The sequence below is a fragment of the Lissotriton helveticus genome, chromosome 2_1, assembly GCF_964261635.1.
Source record: "Lissotriton helveticus chromosome 2_1, aLisHel1.1, whole genome shotgun sequence".
NCBI lineage: Eukaryota > Metazoa > Chordata > Amphibia > Caudata > Salamandridae > Lissotriton > Lissotriton helveticus.
The window spans coordinates 1434125926-1434146281 of NC_136059.1; the positions used below are offsets into that span (position 1 = coordinate 1434125926).

Consider the following 20356-nt stretch of genomic DNA (forward strand, 5'->3'; position numbering starts at 1 on the left):
CATCATTCAGTACCGTTGCGCGGGAGCGACCGGGAGAAGCCCGGGACAGGGGCGGGACCGTCTAAGGCCATCATAGGCCGGAGTAGGCCGGGCTGGGCCTACCCTCTTGCGCTGGACACTTGTGTAGGGGTCTTATTACTTGATATAGTTCGCTCTAGCCCATTAACGGTATTAAATAGATATGCCTTCTCCGGCAAGGGAAGGTTCTCCTATGAGGCAGGGAGGGGCGAAAAATAGGACCCTAGAAAACTATTTCCCTCGGGCTGTGGGAGACGGGGATAAGGAGAGTACCCTGACCAGGCTCAGGGCGGAGCGTAGACGCTCCATAGATAACCTGAAACATAGGCCCCTCGGTGAAAATTCTACCTCACTTAGTGGGGAGCCAACTCTAATAGATGATGTTCCCCTCTTGTTGAGGGAGTGCACTAACACCCCACCGGATTCAACCAGGAGTCTAACTCCCGCCAACAGCCTAAGCCCAAGCAGGGCGACTATTGATTTAATATCCCAACCCCCATCAGCCCCCAAAGTTAGGAAATCGAATCCTAAGCTAGCGATCGTGCAAAGGGCACAGGGGCCCCCACCAAATAAACGTAGGAGGAAGTCGAGGGGTGCCCAGGGTAAAAATAAACCAAAAATCCCCCACTCTGAGTTCGGGAGGACTTCTAAACTCCCCCCACTTAGGGTAAGTTTAGTGGACAAAGCACAATCTAAACCCACTGCACAGGCTGCCACTGTCCCCACTTTGATAAACGATACAGGAAATAATACTTCTAGTGTCCCCCTTTCAGTCGTTCCGCTAGGCAACCTGGAATTTCTGCTCAGGTCGTTATTGTTACCAATCAGTGAGAGCATCAAAAAGGTTGAGATCAGACTTACCATCCTGGAGGCTACGTTAAACAGCATAAAAACCTCGGCTGGTCCCCAGGGAAGATCTCCAGAGTCTGCTCCCACCTCCGCGGCCCCCCAGCAGCCCCTAAATAGGGTAGTGAATTTACCTCCCCCACAGGCTGTTACTGTCAAGGCTCCTCCACAACCCCCTGGAACTAACTCCGTACTAGCCAAGCCACCTAACTCCAACAGGTCATCCCCCTCTGTAGACCTAGTTCCTTTAATACAACCCGGTGAACGCATTGCTTTAACACCTTTAATGAAGCCTTTGCCCAGGCCACGTAGGCCTAACCTACCCCCAGAGGCGAATGACTACACGGTAGTCATGGCTGGCGTTCCCCCACTTGAAGCAGATGAAGCGGAGGACTTCTGCTCTTTAAAAAGTAGGGTAATTAAGTGGCTGAACGTGAACAGACCCCTCCCGGCACACCTAAATAACGAAATCATAATGGTTAGAAGGGTGCCCTGGGTAGGTAAAACACACAAATCTATAAATGGGGATTGCATATTGTTGAGCTTCAGAGACGTTAGAACCGTTAATCATATATGTCAAGGAAAGAATAGATCACGGGAATCAACCATCCAAACCCTTCATGTGTCTTTCTTTTTTCCCCCAATCCCTATCCCTATTTACCCGACTCAAACCCATGACAACTGGACGAGGGTCGTACGGAGGGGCAGACAACACGAACTTAACCTTAGGCCACCATTTAGCCGCCCGGAGCCACCCTTTCATTCTTTCAACCGGTTTAGTTGCCTGAGCGATCTTGAGGGGGTCGATTGACAAATGGGCAGGCCTTCCATCTCAACGGGTACTGTCCCTTTAGGAGACGGGAATATAGGGGTTCTACCAGGGGAGTCGAAGCAGCGAAGCCCCCCAGAACAGCAAATTACTACATCTAGCTGGGGCGGGAGGTATGTGCTGGATGTGTCCATGGTTACAGATACTGAAAATATAGTAAGTCTTGGGCTGGACACACGAGGGTCAGAGTTAGAGTCATATAGGGGGTCCCAAGGGGGAATTGAGCATAGCAACGGGACATTGAGAATTATTTCTTGTAATGTAGCAGGTTTGGCAGCCAAATTCTCCAACAAAGAGTGGTGTGATTAAATTAGAAAATTCCATGTAATCAGCCTGCAGGAGACATGGGCCCTCGACAATAATTTCCACTTGCAGGGGTACAAGTGTTTTTTTGTACCAGCGCAAAAATCTAGACCAGGGAGAGCCATGGGAGGATTAGCCATCTATGTAAACTTAGACCTTGCAGGCAGTTGGTCTACCCCGGACTGGAACTCGAAAGTGATTCAAGCTGTACGGTTCTCCGGGAAGGGGCTAAGATTCACTGTACTTAACATTTATAACAATGAGGTTGCGGGAGACCACACCTCATTTGTTGCAGAGCTGGAGTACAGATTGGGTCGGGAAATAATATCCCAGAAAAAGGGGCAGTCACTTGCGCTGCTGGTTATGGGGGATTTTAATTGCCATCTCTGTTCGGCATTGGTCCTACCCAATACAGAATGGTCTGAATGTCCCTTGGAGAAGGGGCCGCATTTCTCGCATACGCCGACAGGGTCAGCTTTTAGTAAGCTCCGGCTTAATTACGATCTAGAGCATACTATCAACATGATGGGCACCCAGAAGGATGGTACACTCCCACCCACGTTTAAGGGTAGGGGATGCTCATCTATCATAGATTATATCTTGGTTTCAAGATCCCTATTAAATAGAACTATTAGCGCAGGAATTGAATGGAGCAGTTTCAGCGATCACAACCCACTTGTTTTGGAGTTGATGTATCGGGTGGGTATAAAGGGTAGAGACCATTGTACAACCAGGGAGAAGGTAACTGATCAGGGTAGAAGACTAAGGTGGTCCAAAATAAACGGGGAAACTTTTTACAAGTCCCTGGTGGACGCTGGTAAAATCGCTATTAATGACTGTTTAGATACAGACGTCCATGGACCGAGGCTACTTGAAGCATTTGGCCTGATTGCTAACCTGATTGATGGCCTACTAAAAACTAGTGCGCCCACAAGGAACCATGGTAACCCTCGATGGTTCGACAGGGATTGCTCCAAAGCCTTGAGGGAGCTTAAAAGCAGTCTTAAAATCAAACCAAGGGATTCCCAAAAAATTAAGGCGTGTAGGGAGAAATACAAGAAAGAGATTAAGAGGAGGAAACTTGCCCTGCAGGGAGAAGCGTGGGCAGATTTAAGAGAAGCAGGGGAAAAAAAGGACTTAGGCAGATTCTGGCAGATCATTAACAAACCCACTTTCCAGGAAAATGACACCCCGGAGATAGGGTCTAACATCCTCCCAGAACAGTGGGTTACTCACTACAGGGGCTTGTACAACTATGAGCCCGGAACCCCTGTAGAGTTACCTGGAACACCAATTCAGGCTCAAATGGTAACTTTCACTATCAAGGAGATTACTGCTGGGATAGAGGGTTTGACCAAAAACAAAGCCCCTGGCCCTGACGGAATTCCCCCTGACCTGTTTCTGAGTTGTATAGAACTTTGGGCTCCCATAATGACCAGGGTGATAAATACTGCCATCACCTGTGGCTTGCCCCCGTCCTGGTCTAAAGCGATAATTGTGCCAATTTTTAAGAAGGGCAATAGGGACGACCCTAAGTGTTATCGCCCTATCTCCCTGATTGATGTATCTGCAAAACTCCTGGGTAGGGCGATCCTTAATAGACTGTCTGAGTGGACCGATGAAAATAACATCTTTTCGGACACTCAATACGGATTTAGGACGGGGAGGTCCACCAGTGATCAATGCTTGAATCTTTATATGCTGACTGCCAAATACACTATGGCTAGTGATGAATCCATTTATATGGGATTCATGGATTTGGCAGCGGCATTCGATCACGTCAACAGGGAGAAACTTTGGCACATGATGTCTCGTATGGGGATAGAGGGTGGCCTAATTAACATACTAAGGGAACTACATAGTGACACTACGGCCAGGGTTCGATTTAATAGGGAGGGAGGGTTGACCGATCCATTCCCCTGCATGAGCGGAGTTCGGCAAGGCTGCATTCTCGCCCCATTTCTGTTCTCACTTTACATAAACAATCTGGAACAGTTTTTGTTAAATCTAAAGGCAGATTGCCCAAGGGTGGGGTCGCGTCATATTCCTGTTCTGCTTTACGCAGATGACGCGGTCCTGCTTTCACGTACACCCAGGAGCTTACAAACACTGATTGATGGATTCGTTAAGTTCATGGGTGCTTTAGATCTTTCTGTTAATCTGGGCAAATCTTATGTGCTCCTGGCTGGTAAAAAACCCTGCTCTAAGTTCACTTATACAATAGGAAACCACATAGTAGAACGGGTCAAAACATTTCCTTACTTAGGTGTAACCTTCGATGGTGCCTTACAGTTTAATTCCCTGGTCGAGGAGCGTTGCAGCAAAATGGTTGCTTCTAACGGGGCCATAGCAAGTTTTGGCCGGAGGTTAGGTAGGTGGAGTCCGGAACAGGTGATGAACCTGTATAGCTCCATATGCTGCTCCAGAGTAATCTATGGGGCAGAGGTATGGGGATATGTTAACACTACAAGAATCCAACAGGAGGAAAACAAATACCTAAAAACAGTCCTGAGGGTACCCCCAAGTACTGCTGGCTTTATAATACACAGGGAACTAGGGAGGCCCTACCTAGAGGATTTGGTAAAACTAAGGCCAATTGTGGCCTGGTTGAAAATTTGGGTTAATCCTGATGCAGCTCTAAGCAGAGAAATCTTAAAGGATTGTTTAGAGAGGGACAAATCTATGCGAATTTCATGGCTCAATTACGTAAAGAACACCTTAGAGGAACTAGGTTATGGAAATCTCTTTACCAACCCGGCAACAATTGTAGCCCAGCATAAGATGCACGTAAAGAAAGCTTTTTTAGAGCTGAAATGTCTACGTAGAGCTGAGGCGGAAGGGCTCAAAACAACAGTGAGGGCCCATAACCTGGTTAAGAGCGTCGAGGGGATGGAGCCATATTTGTATCTTATGCATAACGCACAGGACAGATTCTTGATGTGCCGTTTCAGACTTAACCTACTCCCATTTATATTGGCGTCACCAGCAGGGTTTTCAACATCTATTGACCAGAAGGGATCCTGCGGCTGCGACAACAGGTCTCCGCAGGATTCCCTTCATTTTGTTTTACTCTGTCCTTTTTTCACAATGCCTAGGCGTAGATTTTTAGTAAATATTTTAAAACAAGCTAAACTAGAACATGCTAGCGAGGCACTACTCTTTTTACAAAAAGCATCGGACCCTTTAACACTGTGTAGCATAATGAATTTTATTAAAGTGGCGGTCCGCCTAAGGCTAACTAGGGGAGACATATGATGGTTTTAGAATAGGTATTGATTCTCCTTTGTCCTTCCAATGTGTTGTAGTTTTTATGTCTTTGGCTGTTAGTAATATTTTAGCTCTGGGATTTTAGAAACGTTTAATGTTTTTTTTATTCATGTATATATGTATGTGCTTTTATGGCGATTTTTAATCACCGAATAAAGATCCCTTGATTTGATTTATTTACAAAAGCTATTGCCATTATAAATTACAATAACATTTAGTTAAATATTAATGATTAAAAAAATTAAAATATATGTAGAGTAACAATCCCAGGCATATATTAGAGCAATAACCAATAGATTGAACAAAACAAACTAGTGCAGTTTTTAGAAAATATACATTTTTAATTTGATTAAAAAGGATTCAGTAAAAAACAGTGCATTGATCAAATTTGATAAAAGATTGTATATTGATACATGTGTATTCACAAGACAATTTAATTAAAAAGGAGGTCAGGTGGCAAAAAATTAAAAGCCATTGTTATTTGTAATATCAATACATCTAAGTCGCGTAAATACAACACATATTGCATTACAAATGCAATAGGTGTCACATTTGTGAAAGTTAAGACTATGGGCATTGTAAATGCCAAAGCTATTAATTTCGCTATTTTCAAAACAAACACATAAATAAAAAATTGTCATTTACAATACCAATAGCTCAAACTTTCCTAATGCGAGACCTATTGCATTGCAAATGCTTGTTAGAGTCCGTGTGACCTCCAGCCCCCATGAGTTAGTCCGCTGCAAGACTGTGGAGTATTAACAAAATGTGAGTGTGCAAGAAACGTTAATAACGTTCTTGAAATGAGTTCTGCTGTGGACCATAACTGAAGCTGTTTACTTTATGAAATATTGTTTTGCCCATAAAGCTTAGATTACTTTCAGATTAGTAAATTGAGGTAGTGTCAATAGTCTAGTCGTCTCCGGTTAGCGCCCTTCCATTTCTGGGCCTTTGCCGCAGTTTTAAGATCTCCTTAGAGTTTTCCATTACTCATATGGGTGTAATTTCTGATATCTCGATGTTTCTCTTGCCTTCATTTCTAGATTTTGCTTGTGAGAAAGTGTCACTCATAGTCGTTGAAATGTCACTCATAATTACTCTGAAATTAAGAAAATGTCACAGATAGCATTTTGAAACCTTGGCAGCTATGAGAAAGTGTCTCTCTTACTCATTGCAATGTCACTCATAAAAACACTGAAATTATTCAAATGTCACACATGGAAATCTGAAACTTTGGCAGCTATGCCAGTGAGCAAAAGGGAGTGACGCCTCTGCCCTTTAATAAACAGGAGATAATGGACGCCCATCTGCCTCAGAAAGCCCGCCTAGACACCCACGGGGCCGCTGGCGGTATCCGAACAAGCAGAAACCACCCAAATCGGCACACGAGACTGCTAAAAAAAAAGCAGCCCACGGCTGGAACTGGACACGGGCCCCTCGGGCATTGCCCGAGAGCCCGCGTTACCAATGCGACCCTTGTAGCGAAACAGAGCAGCTTTAATTTGAGGGAATCGGAGTTCGCGCCTCCTCTGGGTTACATTTAGCAGCAAAAAAAACGGGAAATACCGTTCCGTGAACCGGGATCCGTGGGCAGCACTACAAACCATCACTACCACAACCAATCAGAATCTACGACTACCTGCAAAGACGAAGGCTGTTTGAGCTGGGTCCAATAGGAGCAGAGAAAATGTGGCCAATCAGATCCTGCACTGTCCGGAAACGCAAGTGACGACAAAATACTAGGAAACATAAAATTTAAAAAAACGCAACTGGGTTAACCTATACTATACCATAAAGCGGCTCAGGAAGTGTTTAGGAATCTGGTTTCTCCACAGCCAATGAACTCCCTTGAATGTTAAACAGTGGCCAAAGATTGAGCAGTCCGGTTACTTTACACGTTACAAGTCCCTCCCGCTCTTAGACAACTTCCAGAAATATATCCAACCGTGGAACCCGGAAGTACCGATGTTACGTACGTTTGATATCTTTTGAGCGGCTGTTACATAACAACGAAAATCGGCTAAATCTACGAATAATCTTTATAAGTAGTATACAGATTGCCACTTTAGTTTAATCTTACCTGGATATAGCTCCACAGCACTATGTATTTTTTTGCTGTTTTCATACATTTTCTCCTGCTCCACGTTTTCGAAAGAGTGGGTTCTCGGTCCTATACGATAAATGTGGATCTATCGAAAACTGGAGAGCATTTTAATCATTTCTGGAAGAGCACTGGATTTTGGTAAGTTGTATTGTCACTATATCACTAAACCAAAGTGAAGAACGTATGTTTTGACAACCGTAAAAGTAAAGATGATAAAACGTGGCATTTGAATATTTATCCAGGCTAACACTTTTCCTTCTCTGAAAGGATGGGCGTTGGAAAACAACCTGAGAGTTAAACTGTTGCATAGCTGCCAAGGTTTCAGATTGCTATGTGTGACATTTTCACAATTTCAGTGTAATCGTGAGTGACATTTCAACAACTATGAGTGACACTTTCTCGTGGGCAAAAACACACAATGAAGAAGGGGAAAACATAAATATAAGAAATTACACCCATTTGAGCAACGAGAAACTGTGTGATCTTGTAATTGGTGCAAACTGCTCTTTGCAAAATGCATTGTAACCCTCTGCGCTACTTTTTGGTGAGTCAAAACTGCTACTAGACAAGTAACTCTCCAGCAGGAGCTTTTACACCCATAAGTTATGTCTAAGCACAGCCCCCTTCCTCACCTCAGCTTGTGCGGCGGAACCACAAGTAACTAAAAGATCTCCGTGGCAAAAGCATTAACCCGCTGAGCTATCTACATAAAAGACAGTTTGGTGATGTCAAAGTACACCTTCTTTGTTGCATCCTCTGCACTGGCAGGAGCATTTCGCTCTGCACCTGCAGTGTGTTATAGAAAGATCTGAGGTGGCCAAATGAAATCTGAAACCAGTTCGGCTCAGTAAAGGTACACTGTGTCTTCCATAAAGATAATGCCATGGGACTCCCTGCTTTCCACGGCCTGCAATTTCTATCCAAGATTTATGGCTTTCCCTTAACTCCGATGGATTCAAACTCGTGCGAGAGGCAATGTAGATTGTGTATTTTAGCTTTCAGTAATGAATTAAATTAGACTCCGCACACTTAGAGTTCAGCAGTTATGTGTGAAATCACGCCGCACTAAAAACAATTACACCCATTATGCAAGAAGCTATAGCGCTGCCCCGGCAACACGGCATCAGCCACAATTCGAATCCTTTCCACTCTGAATAATTTTAGATAGCAAAATTCCCAAATTATCAGAGAGCAATTTAGCCTCCAATCCGAAGAATACACGTTTTCGTTTGAAAGGCTGCCTCTGATTGGTGGTTGTGTGGAGTGAATTGGGTACATTGTAAAACCCGTCTTTCAGCAGGTATGTTCATTGCGCATTATAAATTAAATATAATAGCAATTACATTACCCAAGACAGTAACGTCAGTGGCAGTCTCTCAGGGCGAGGCATGGTACCATCGACCAGCTCATCATTACCTCCTCGTCCTGTCTTCCTCGCCACAGTAATATACATATGAGCCTCCGGCTCCACACAGAACTCCAAGTAAAATAAAAGAGCAGCGCTCTAGTCTCCCCTCCCTCCTCCAATATGGCCCCAGAGGCTTCCACCAATCACATAAAAGGACACATAACAAGCAACTCAGCCTGTTCTTTTTTTCTGCACTTCTCCGAGTGCTGTGGTTTCCCTGCTGGTCAGGGGAGTGGGACGGGGTTCCTGCTTTAGCGGTTCCCCTTGTCCTGTGGTATCTAGTTGGGGGAAGTTAGTTTGCTGTGTGATGCCTTATGTTGGTTTTTGCATAATTTTACCTTCGTTTTCTTAATGTTTTGTTTCCCCCTTCTATTGCCTGGCTGCCTCGTGTCCTGCTTCAGCGGACTTCCGTGGTTTGGTTGGTAGACTGGTTTGGTTCTGTTTTCTTATATGCGGGACGCTTGTGTTTTCCACTTGCCGTTTTTCATTTGCTATCCTTTCCCGGCCGCGCGTCCTGCTGAGCGAACGTTACACGGCCAGGTGCGGGATCTCTGGATGCCGGGGGCTTCCGTGTGTGATTTTGCCGGTCTACGGCCTTACCTGCTGCCGGTCTTCGCGCCGGCGGCGTTTCATGCCTCTTCGTTTCCTGCAGAGCGGGAGGCGCATTTGGGGCTGTTTGGGCTTGGCGCGCTGCGGTCTGGGCATTTTCCTACTGCGGCGCGCGGCTCTTCCGGATGTTTTATTACCTTCGGCTTCGGTCCGGGTGGAGTTTGTTGGGTTGCCTAGCAACCTCTGGTCCTATTTTACTGGGCTGTTCTTCGTTATGCCTGTGTTTGTTTACTTTCACTTGGCTGTCGGTCATGGATTCTTCTGACGTGGATGATCCTGATCCTTTGGACGTGGCTTCCGGTTCAGGGGTGCATGTTCCCTCTATGGAAGTTTTGCAGCAGATGATAAATACTGCTGTTTCTGCTGCTTTGCGGGGTCATGTTCCTGTCCCTCCTCCTAAAAAGGCGAGGGTTGATGGCGATGCTGCTGATGCTGATTCCGCGAATGAGGAAGAGGTTGATGTCAGGGGTCGCTTTGTGCAAGGTGCCGACCTGAAGGAGGTGCTGGGCCACATTCGCGAAAACTTGGTGTTCCCTGCTTCTGTGGTGCCTCTGGAAGACGATCTGTTCTTGCAATATCGTCGTCCCGAGCCTGATTCTTTGCCTCTCCATTCCTCTGTCTTGAAGGTACTGGAGAATGAATGGAAGGATGTGGACAAGGGTTCCTTTCCTCGTTTCTTGAGTAAGAGGTACCCTCTTCAGGATTTTGCGGTGAAATACCCTGCCTCCGTGAAGGTTGACTCTTTGTTGGCTAGCATGTCTTCGCATGGGTCCGTTGTCTCGGAGGACTCTTCTCCTGCTGACCCGGTTGACCGTATGGTGGATGGTGCTGTGAAACGCACTTTTGCGGCTGCCAATTTTTCTATCAGGGCTGCGGCCTATTCGTCTTACACGATCCAGTCCTTACTCAAGGATTTTCAGTCTCTGTCGGAGTTGTTGGACCAGGGGGAGGATGTTTCTTCTACCCTGGCGATGATGGAGCAGCAGGTTCGTCTGCTGTCTGATGTCTCCTTTGATTCGCTGGGGGCTGCTGCTTCTGCGGCCGGATCCTCTGTGGCTGCGAGGCGTCAGTTGTGGCTCCGTTCCTGGAAGGCTGATGCTGCACAGAAAAACTTGCTCATGAAAATCCCTTTTTCTGGGGTTAAACTTTTTGGTTCATCTCTTGACGACATGGTGAAGAAGACGGCGGAGGACCGTAAACTGCTTGCTCCTGACCGTCCTGGCAGATTCCGAGCCTTTGGTTCCCAGCGGTCTTTTGGTGCCTCGAAGAGGGGTTGGGCTGGTCAGCCCTTTCGTGGAAGGGGGCGTGGCCGGGGTGCTCCCTCCTTTGATAAATCCCGGTTCTCCGGCGCTTCTGCCTCCTCCGCTCCTGCTTCCAAATCCTGACTGGGTCGCTCCTGGTGTAGGTCCGGTTGGGGGTCGGCTCACTTGCTTCCTGGACTCTTGGCGGGAGACTGTGTCGGACCAGTGGGTGCTTCAGGTGATCTCGGAGGGTTTGCACATTGGATTTGCCCAGACGCCCCCAGACTGTTTCAGGGCCACTCCTTGTCCCAGAGATCCTGTGAAACGTTTGGCACTTTTGGACGGCATTGCCTCCCTAGTGGTCAAGAAGGCGATCGTTCCTGTGCCCAGCGATCAGTTGGGAAAGGGGGTGTATTCGATACTTTTCCTGGTATCCAAGCGCACCGGGGATCTTCGGCCAGTGATGGACCTGAAGTGGGTGAATACGTTCATCCCTCACCAACGGTTCAAGATGGTTTCCCTTCCTTTGATCCTTCCTCTGATATCTCAGGGGGATTTCCTTGCATCAATAGACCTGAAGGATGCTTACCTACATGTTCCTCTTCATCCGGACTTTCAGAAGTTTTTCCGGTTTTGTGTGCAGGGTCGTCATTACCAATTCCAGGTATTGCCTTTTGGGCTCTGCTCTGCTCCCCGGATCTTTACTAAGATTCTGGCTCCTCTTATTGGTCATTTGCATGGGGAGGGAGTTAGTGTTTTTCCTTATCTGGACGACATTTTAATTTCTGCTTCTTCTCTTCCTAAGGCGGAGTTGCATGTCCAGGTGGTGTGCCATGTCCTGGCGCATCATGGATTCCTCGTGAATGTGCCGAAGTCCTCCCTGGTTCCTGCACAAGACTTGACTTTCATTGGGGCTCTGTTCAGGACTCGATTGGGGATGGTGTTCCTGCCCCCTCCCCGTGTTTTGTCCCTGATGTCTGCTGTTCGGTCCCTGTTGGTGGGGGTTTCTCATCCTGTGAGCCTGTGGTTACGAGTTCAAGGTCTGATGTCGGCTTCTTTGTTGACGGTGCCGTGGGCTCGCCTCCATATGTACCCGGTGGTGTCCCACATTTTGTCGCATTGGGACCCCTGTTCCCTCGATATGGATGTTCTGGTTCCTATGTCGGAGGAGGTTCGGGTGGTCCTGAGTTGGTGATTGGACATGGATCATCTGTCCAAGGGCCGCCCTTTTCTGATTGTTCCCACCCGCGTGGTCACTACCGATGCCAGCCTGCTGGGTTGGGGTGCTACTCTGGGGGTTTCGGCGACTCAAGGGATTTGGCCTCAGTCGGTGTTATCATGTTCCTCCAACTACAAGGAACTGAAGGCCGTCCTTCTGGGTCTGTTGGACTTCTCGGATCTTGTTCAGGGTCACCACGTGCAGATCCGGACGGACAATCAGGTTGTGATGTCTTATGTGAACCATCAAGGGGGGTGCAGGGTTCGCTCCCTCAGTTGCCTGGCTCGTCGGATTGGTTCTTGGGCGGAGGTGCATCTGGAGTCCCTGTCTGCCATCTACCTGCCTGGTGCGGAGAACACTGTGGCGGATTGTCTGAGCCGGGTGTTTCCTTCCATGGGGTCCTTGTCTCTCACGAGGTGGATGTTCAGGAGGTTGCAGGTGATGTTTGGTTGTCCGATTGTGGACCTGTTTGCCTCCCAGGACAATGCCCAGACCCGTTGTTTTTGCACGATTATGCCTTGCCGGGATGCCTGGAGGGTGGACGCCCTTTCGTTCCCTTGGCTGGAGGGTCTGCTGTATGCATTTCCCCCTGTTCCCCTACTTCCGACTGTATTACAGAAGATCAAGCGGGAGGGGTCGTTGGTGCTTCTGATTGCTCCTTGTTGGAAGCGTCGCCCTTGGTTTCCCCTTCTGCAGGAATTGGCTGTGTCTCCGGGGTGGCCCTTGCCGTTCGTGCCGTATCCTCTAATGGGTCCTCTTCTTCCTCTACCTGTGTTCCGTTCCCTGGGTCTGCGGGCCTGGCTCTTGAGAGGGAGTCTCTGATGCGTGAGGGTTGTTCGGTGGCTGTGGCTGGTGTCATTCAGCAGTCTCGGAGGCCTTCTACGCTTAAGTCTTACGCCAAGCATTGGGATCATTTTGCTTCTTGGTGTGTTGATCATGGGCTGTCGTTGGGTTCTTTGGATCCAGCTCGCATTCTGGACTTTCTGAACGATGGGTTTGTGTTGGGATTGGCCATTTCGACCCTTCGGGCTCAGTGGGCCGCCATTCGGGCATTTCATGTCCTGCCCTTGGTTTCCATTTCTCCATTGGTTGCTCGGCTGTTTAAGTCTCTTTCTTTCCAGCGCCCCCGTCCTATCCTATGTCCTCCTCCTTGGGACCTACCTTTGGTTTTGCGTTCCTTGCAGTTGGCTCCTTTCGAGCCTTTGGAGTCTGTGGACCTGAAGTTTTTGACTCTCAAGGTGGTATTTCTGGTGGCGATAGCCTCTGCCAGGCGTATGGGAGAGTTGGGTGCTTTCCTTCGTTCTGCCCCGTTTTTGTTGGTTTTGGCGGATCGTGTGGTCTTGCGCCCTCATCCCATTTTCGTTCCTAAAGTGGATTCTTTTTTTCACCGGTCTGCCGAGGTGGTTCTTCCGGTTCTGTGTCCTGATCCCTCCTCGGCTGAGGAGTCCCTTTTGCACCTCTTAGATGTTCGGCGTGCCTTGCTGATTTACTTGTCTCGCACTTCTTCCTTTTGTAAGGTTGACTGCTTGTTTGTGAATTATGGTTTGTCACGTCAGGGTCTGAAGCCCTCCCTGTCCACGATAAGTCGGTGGATTAAGGAAGCCATTCTTTTGGCTTATGCTTCGGTCTCTGTGGTTCCATCTCTTCCTGTTCAGGGTCGTTCCACCAGGTCTGTGGCTGTATCCTGGGCTTCTTTCAAAGGGGTGTCTATGGAGGATGTTTGCAGGGCTGCTACGTGGTCTTCTCCACATACCTTCATGTCCCATTACCGCCTCCAAATTGGGGGTGGGGGTTCTGTTTCGTTTGCCTCTTCTGTTTTATCTGCTGGGGTACCTTAAGAGGTTGTCCGTTTTTGGGTTGTTATGCCTCTGTATATTAAAATATGTTTCGCTGCACTGATGGTGTGGTCTGTTTCCTTACATGAAGCTGATTGCTTTGGTATCGGCTCATATGTATATTACTGTGGCGAGGAAGACAGGACGAGGAGGTAATGCCCCGGTTACTTACCGGTAAGCTTCATTACTCCGAGTCCATGTCTTCCTCGCCACAGTATAGTTTCCCTTCCCTCCCGGCCCTGGTGGTGGCTTCATGTCTGCGGCTTGGTTTTTCAGGCTGGGCTGCTTGTTATGTGTCCTTTTATGTGATTGGAGGAAGCCTCTGGGGCCATATTGGAGGAGGGAGGGGAGACTAGAGCACTGCTCTTTTATTTTACTTGGAGTTCTGTGTGGAGCCGGAGGCTCATATGTATATTACTGTGGCGAGGAAGACATGGACTCGGAGTAATGAAGCTTACCGGTAAGTAACCGGGGCATTAGTCTGCAGGCCCCAAACTCGACTGCAGACTGCAGGGTCCGGACTCGCGCAGCATCAACAGAGGCCACTTAACCCACTTGTCCAGCACTGCAGCCAGCCAGCGACCGCGGTCCAAGTCGACCAGCATCACGGCGACACGCCATTAATAAAACGATTTGCAGCACAGAGCCATACATCACGAGGCAGTACTTAATGACTTTGCGACATGATTCTTCATACGGGCCGCACTTTGTCTAATGACTCCCGCAGCAGCAAACACCGGCCTCGGCATGATGATGTGGCTCAGCAACTCCAATGGCTGCCCCGGTCTGTGCTGGGGTCTTAGCTGAGCCGCTGGTCGGGTCCGTTACTTTTAGATATAATAATCATTGTACAACTTTATCATGCTGCGAGCAGCGCTGCCTTTGCATGCAGCCTGCCACGAGTTTATTGAACTGTAGCCACCCCCGACTTCTAGTTTTGCGCACACAGCGATCATCACAACGATGTTGATGGCGCCTTTGATGATGCGCCGCGGCCGGCGGCCATGAAAGACTCAAGTAAGTGAGTGACTAGTCAAGTCACTCGATGCTGGCCACCTCCCGCCGGTCCAACGCGGGTTTTACTGGGCAGACTGTGAGACAGTAGTAGAGAACCACTAAGAGGACTCGCCGACTCTTGGATCCCCCGCCGTTTCTCTGACCTGCCAACACCTTACCTCACTTCCTCTTTGCTCTTCCAGGACGTCACGACGAAGCTCAAAGTCACATCCAATCCCGGGGACCCCCACTGTGCCACAGCAGCCAGTAGCAACCACTGGCGAGGGCAGGCCCCAGAAGCCCCCGGGTCTTATGAGAGTGTGAGCCAGTGGGTCTGAAAGCCACGCCGCCGCGGCGGCAGGAAATGAAATGCCGCCAGGCAGCAGGGGAGGCAGTGTAACATTGTAGCACTCTGACTCCAGAGCTGAGGAGTCAGATTAACTATTAGTTTACTGAGGGAGAGCGCTGCTGGCAACGCAAGTCTGTGGGAAGCAGCAGAGCCAGGGCACCACCATGTAGCGTTTCAGACGGGCATGAATAAAAATGCGTGACAATGCATTTCAGTGCGGTAATGCGGAATACCACACTGAAATGCGTTAGTGTGTCATCTGCCCTTAGTGCCAACCTGTACTGTTTTCTGGATCCTTAATGCTGATTTTTGTTGTCCAGCTCTGCCAAGTATCACGCATCAGGCGTCATACTAACGCATTTTTGTACAGTGATCCGCATCACCGCACGAGAATGTAAAGTCACGCATTTGAAGTGCCTCCTTGACATCAGCGCCGGTGCAAAGGAAGTCGATACCCTTGCCAAACAGTGCACTCCCGATAAGCACACAGCGCGTACTGAATGATGCTGCTCTGGCAGTGTGTTATTGTAGTAGTGCGAAAGTCTACTCAGGTCAGGGGCATCACGCCGAACTGGTGGCTCATTGCTGCCCTGGCTGCAGCAATGAGCATTCATAATTAGCCCAGCTGCTGCAGCCGGCCGGGGTTACCACGGCAATCATGTGACATGGTGGGGGCGTTAGGTGGCGCCAAACCAAGATGGCCGCACAAGTGTGAGGCTCCAGCTCGGCCGAGCGCGAACGCAAGATCCTGCATGATCCTTCATCGTGAATAAGGCCCCAATTGCATCTCCTCTTGTGCCCGCTGCCGAGACGAATCCAACGGTGCCTGGATTTTACACAACGGACGTCGGTAACGAGTGCCCCGGAGCAGTATTCCCTTTGCCGGCCGCGGCCGCTGGAGCGGGAGCTCGCTGGGGGCGGACCGGACGCGCAGGAAAGTCCGGGGATATCGAGCCTACTCACTGCGGCCGGAAGATCTCTCCGGCCCTGCGACACTCAGCGCGCCCTGACGCTCGTGTGCTGCCTGCATTGCGGAGTCCCGGCCGGCGGGAGAGGTACGTGAAACCCGGCTGCCCCCACCCGCTACAGACCCTGACAGCCTGCTGAGCCCGCCTACCTGCATTGTGGAGTCCCGGCCGGCGGGAGTGGTACGAGTGACCCGGCTGCCCCCACCCGCTAGAGACCCTGACAGACTGCTGAGCCCGCCTACCTGCATTGTGGAGTCCCGGCCGGCTGGAGAGGTACGAGAGACCCGGCTGCCCCCACCCGCTACAGACCCTGACAGACTGCTGAGCCCGCCAAGCGCTGCGTCCTTGGAGCCTCCGCGGCCGGCCTGTCCCCTGTGAGCGGCGGGGCTCGGTGGGAGCCCGCACTGCGCCAGCTGCGGCGTGCCGAGCCCCCCCTCCCCTTCAAGACTCTTAAGGCGACATCGCGCCCCCATTCCCGGGACACCCGAAAGGTCAGCACTTCGGGCCGCGACCGTCGGCCTACTACTCATAGACCTGGAGGGCCCACCTGCGCACCGAGACTGCCACGTGGCCAACCTCAACACGGCCCGCATCACCTGAACGCGGCTGGGCTGACACCCTGCGGACCTGCTCCCTCTGGCCCAACTAGCCTAGTAGTTTTCGACTGGGGCATCCACATCTGACCACTGAGGTCACTGCCATACAGCCCCGCACTCCCGGACCCACTTCGGACCATACCGCATGGCACCTGAGCTGGGCGCAGGCGCGGGAGCGCGGTCGCCCATCTCGCGCTCAATCTGAGCCCCGTGGACAACTGTGAGTGCGGGACGCCAGCCGGCTTGGCTCCCCCGGAGGCTGCGGTGCGCCCAGGTTGAGAGCTACGTCATCCCCCCGGCTCCAGTCTGCCCTACTACTGTCCTCGTTCCGCGCCCTGGCTTCCTCCTCCGCCGCGTCAGCACGGACTCCTCGGCGCGAAATGGGTCGCAATGATGCTAGACAGTCCAAAATCCCCTTTGAATCCAAGAAAGCGACCAAGCCACCGTCGGAGAGGGAAGGTAGCCCTACTGCCTCAGCTCCCCAGGAAGAGGACTGGAAATCACTCCTATTGGGCATGAGACAGAGCCTCTCCACAATTGATGCCAAGATAGACACCATCAATTCACGCATGGACAGCGTCGTGGCGAAACTTGAACTCCATGACACGCGTCTCACAGAAGCGGAGGACAGGATCTCTGGGTTGGAGGATGGCGCGACGACCTCTGGCAGACAAGTCACCCGGATGGACAGGCTACTGAAAATAATATCAGACAAGAACGAGGATTTAGAGGCAAGGTCCAGGCGCAACAACGTCCGCGTTCTTGGCCTTGCAGAATCCACCAACACCGGAAAGATGGAGATCTTTATTGAAAACCTGCTCGTGGAACTATTTGGTAAGGAATCCTTCTCCCCGCACCTTATAGTGGAAAGAGCCCACAGATCTCTCGCTGCCAGACCCCCCCCTGGAGCCCAGCCACGGCCCATCATCGCCCGCTTCCTCAACTACAGAGACAGAGATGCGGTGCTGCGCCGGGCGAGGGAGGTCGGCACAGTTACTTATGGCAACACAACACTCTCCTTTTTCCCGGACTTCACCCCTTCAGTCCAAGAGGCCAGACGCAAATTCGCCGGGGTGAAAAAGAAACTCCAATCACAGGAAATCCCATATGCCATGCTGTATCCAGCCAAATTGAAGATAACACACCGGGGCACACAGCATTTTTTTCAAAACCCACAACAGGTGGAGGACTTCTTGAAACTCCACAAAAAAGATCGCGTCCGGGAGGAGGCAGAGGCGCGACACTCTAGATCTCCATCCCCGATGTCTCAACAGGAGTGACGAACTGGCTAACGTCCGGACCACGCTGATACTGAACTGTGCACTTGGACAGACCGTTCCCTGCATTTCTTGGTGAGGTACATGTACTGCATTAAGCCTAACAGGCCTGTATTTGGTATTGCGCTCGGCCGCCCACCTCCGTCCCGCGCAGGACAGCTAGGTCCCTACCTGGCGCCTAGCGGGTGAGAGTGAGGAGGTGGTTGGTTGGTCTGGCGCCCCTAGATCACCGTCCCCAATGGGTGATCCCCTACAAACTTTTGCCCTGTTCTTAGTTTTGGGGTGGTTTAAGGATGGGTGGAGGGTGGGAGACTTGGATGCCCGGCCAGTTGGGGTTGCCGGAGTGGGAGGGACTACTGTCCGATTACTTGCTGATGCAGCGAATGCTCTAACCACACATTATATGTATAATATGTCATATGCTGCAACTGTACTGTTTTACCGGCAGGTTGGGGTTGCCGGATGTGTTGAACAAACTAACTGTTTTAGTACCGTAAGCGTAGTCGCTGCGGAGTTCACGGGGTCATGGGGGAATTATGTGAATTTTAGGATACGCGATCTCCTTCGTGCTGCTGAAGTGTGCTGTTCTGGACCGACTGCTGTATACCTGCGTAGTGTTTGCCTTGAGCGGTGGGGATGGGTGACGTGAGTGACTCGCAGCCAACCCAGCAATTTCGCCTATTAGCTTGGAATGTGTGTGGGTTAAATGACCCGAGGAAAAAAAGACAGATTCTAGGGTATTTAGACAGACATGGTGTGTCTGTTGCACTGTTGCAGGAAACTCACCTGGTGCCGACTGCGTCCCCGTTATTTGCTTCCCGATGGGCCTCATGCAGGGTGTTTTCGTCATATTCAAAATACTCTAGAGTTGTCACGATACTGGTCAAAAGAGGTTTGGGATTTACCCCATTAGGTACTGAACTGGACTCCAATGGCAGATACTGCATGGTTTGGGGAAGGTTACACTCTCACACAGTCCTGCTCACTTGCTACTATGGTCCCAACATCGATGACCCGGCTACACTCCTCACTCTATGGGGCAAGATACAATCCCTAGGCATATCCCATGTAATCCTAGGCGGTGACTTTAACACTGCACTGAACCCTTCAGTGGACAGATCACACCCCCATTCTACACACTACACCCGCATGCAACGCGCCTTACTGAACATTGTGGAAGACCACCACCTGACTGACTCGTGGAGGCACTCACACCCTTCTACCAGACAGGGCACACACTTCTCTGCAGTCCACTCCACCTGGGCGCGCATTGACTATGTCTTTCTCTCTGCTGGTCTTACCCCCATGGCTGATCAAGACACAACACCTAGCCCGCACCTTCTCAGACCACGCGCCTGTCCTCCTTGCCCTGCGTGTTCCCCTTGATGTGTCCCCTTACCTGAACTGGCACCTCAATCCCGCGCACCTCACCGATTCAGCCTTTAAAGCGGACCTAGAGCAAGACATAACAGACTTTTTTGACCGTAATGTTAATTCAGTCTCCAGCCTCGCTACGGTCTGGGAGGCATTTAAGGTCACCGTTCGGGGCTGGTGCATCTCCAAAGGTGGAGGGGTCCTCAAATCCCTGCGTGGGGATCTGCGTAGACTTGAAGAAGAAATAGGCTCACTTGAGAGGGACATATCCCAGGGGTTGGGGGGACACGTAGCCAAGGCTCGATTACGGGAAAAAATAAATGAATATACTGAGGCTGCCGATACAGAATGCAAATTTCTGGGGAAACCCTTTACAGCACGTACATATGGGGAGGGGGATAGACCGGGCAGAGCGCTCGCGACTGCGGTTAGACCACCTAGACATAATAATTATGTCACCACGCTCCTCGATAGTCAGGGTACACCCCAGCGAGACCTCCCAGGGCAGATCCGGGTCTTAACTGATCATTACACCGAGCTCTACACCTCCCACAGGCGAGCTGCGCTTGATCTGCCCCCCTATCTTGATGACACCGCGATAGCCTGGCTCGGTCCGACCCAACAGAAGTTCCTCCACCTGGAGTTGGAGGTGGACGAAATTAAAGACGCAATTATGTCCATGAAATCGGGGAAAGCCCCAGGTTCGGATGGCCTACCAATAGATTTCTATAAAACATTTATACACCTTCTGGCCCCGATCCTCAAAAATGTATACTACTCGGCCCTTGAAGACGGCATTTTACCTCCCAGTATGCGGGAAGCCCTGATTACCTCCCTGTTAAAGCCAGGTAAACCACCGGAACACTGTGATTCATACAGGCCGCTTTCACTATTAAATACTGACGTTAAAATACTAGCAAAGGTCTTGGCGACCCGTCTGAACCTCTTGATGGAGCGTCTGGTCCTTCCGGACCAGGCGGGATTCGTCCCAAACCGCGCCACTTCTCACAACCTCCGCACCCTCCAGGCAGTGCTACAGGATATAGACCCCGGATGCGAGGCTGCGGCGGTCTTCCTTGACGCCACAAAGGCTTTCGACTCCCTAGAATGGGACTAT

At 50.2% G+C, this 20356-nt stretch overlaps 1 protein-coding gene across 1 annotated transcript in view; it reads left to right on the forward strand.

Annotated features, from left to right (window-relative positions):
• The first annotated feature begins 7005 nt into the window (after positions 1-7005).
• IDUA (alpha-L-iduronidase) overlaps positions 7006-20356 on the forward strand; it is a 1961268-nt gene continuing 1947917 nt past the window's right edge. Inside the window, exon 1 of the mRNA XM_078676355.1 lies at positions 7006-7505. Within this exon, the coding sequence (XP_078532481.1) occupies positions 7366-7505 (140 nt within the window). The 5' untranslated portion in view covers positions 7006-7365. The remainder of the gene's footprint in view (positions 7506-20356) is intronic.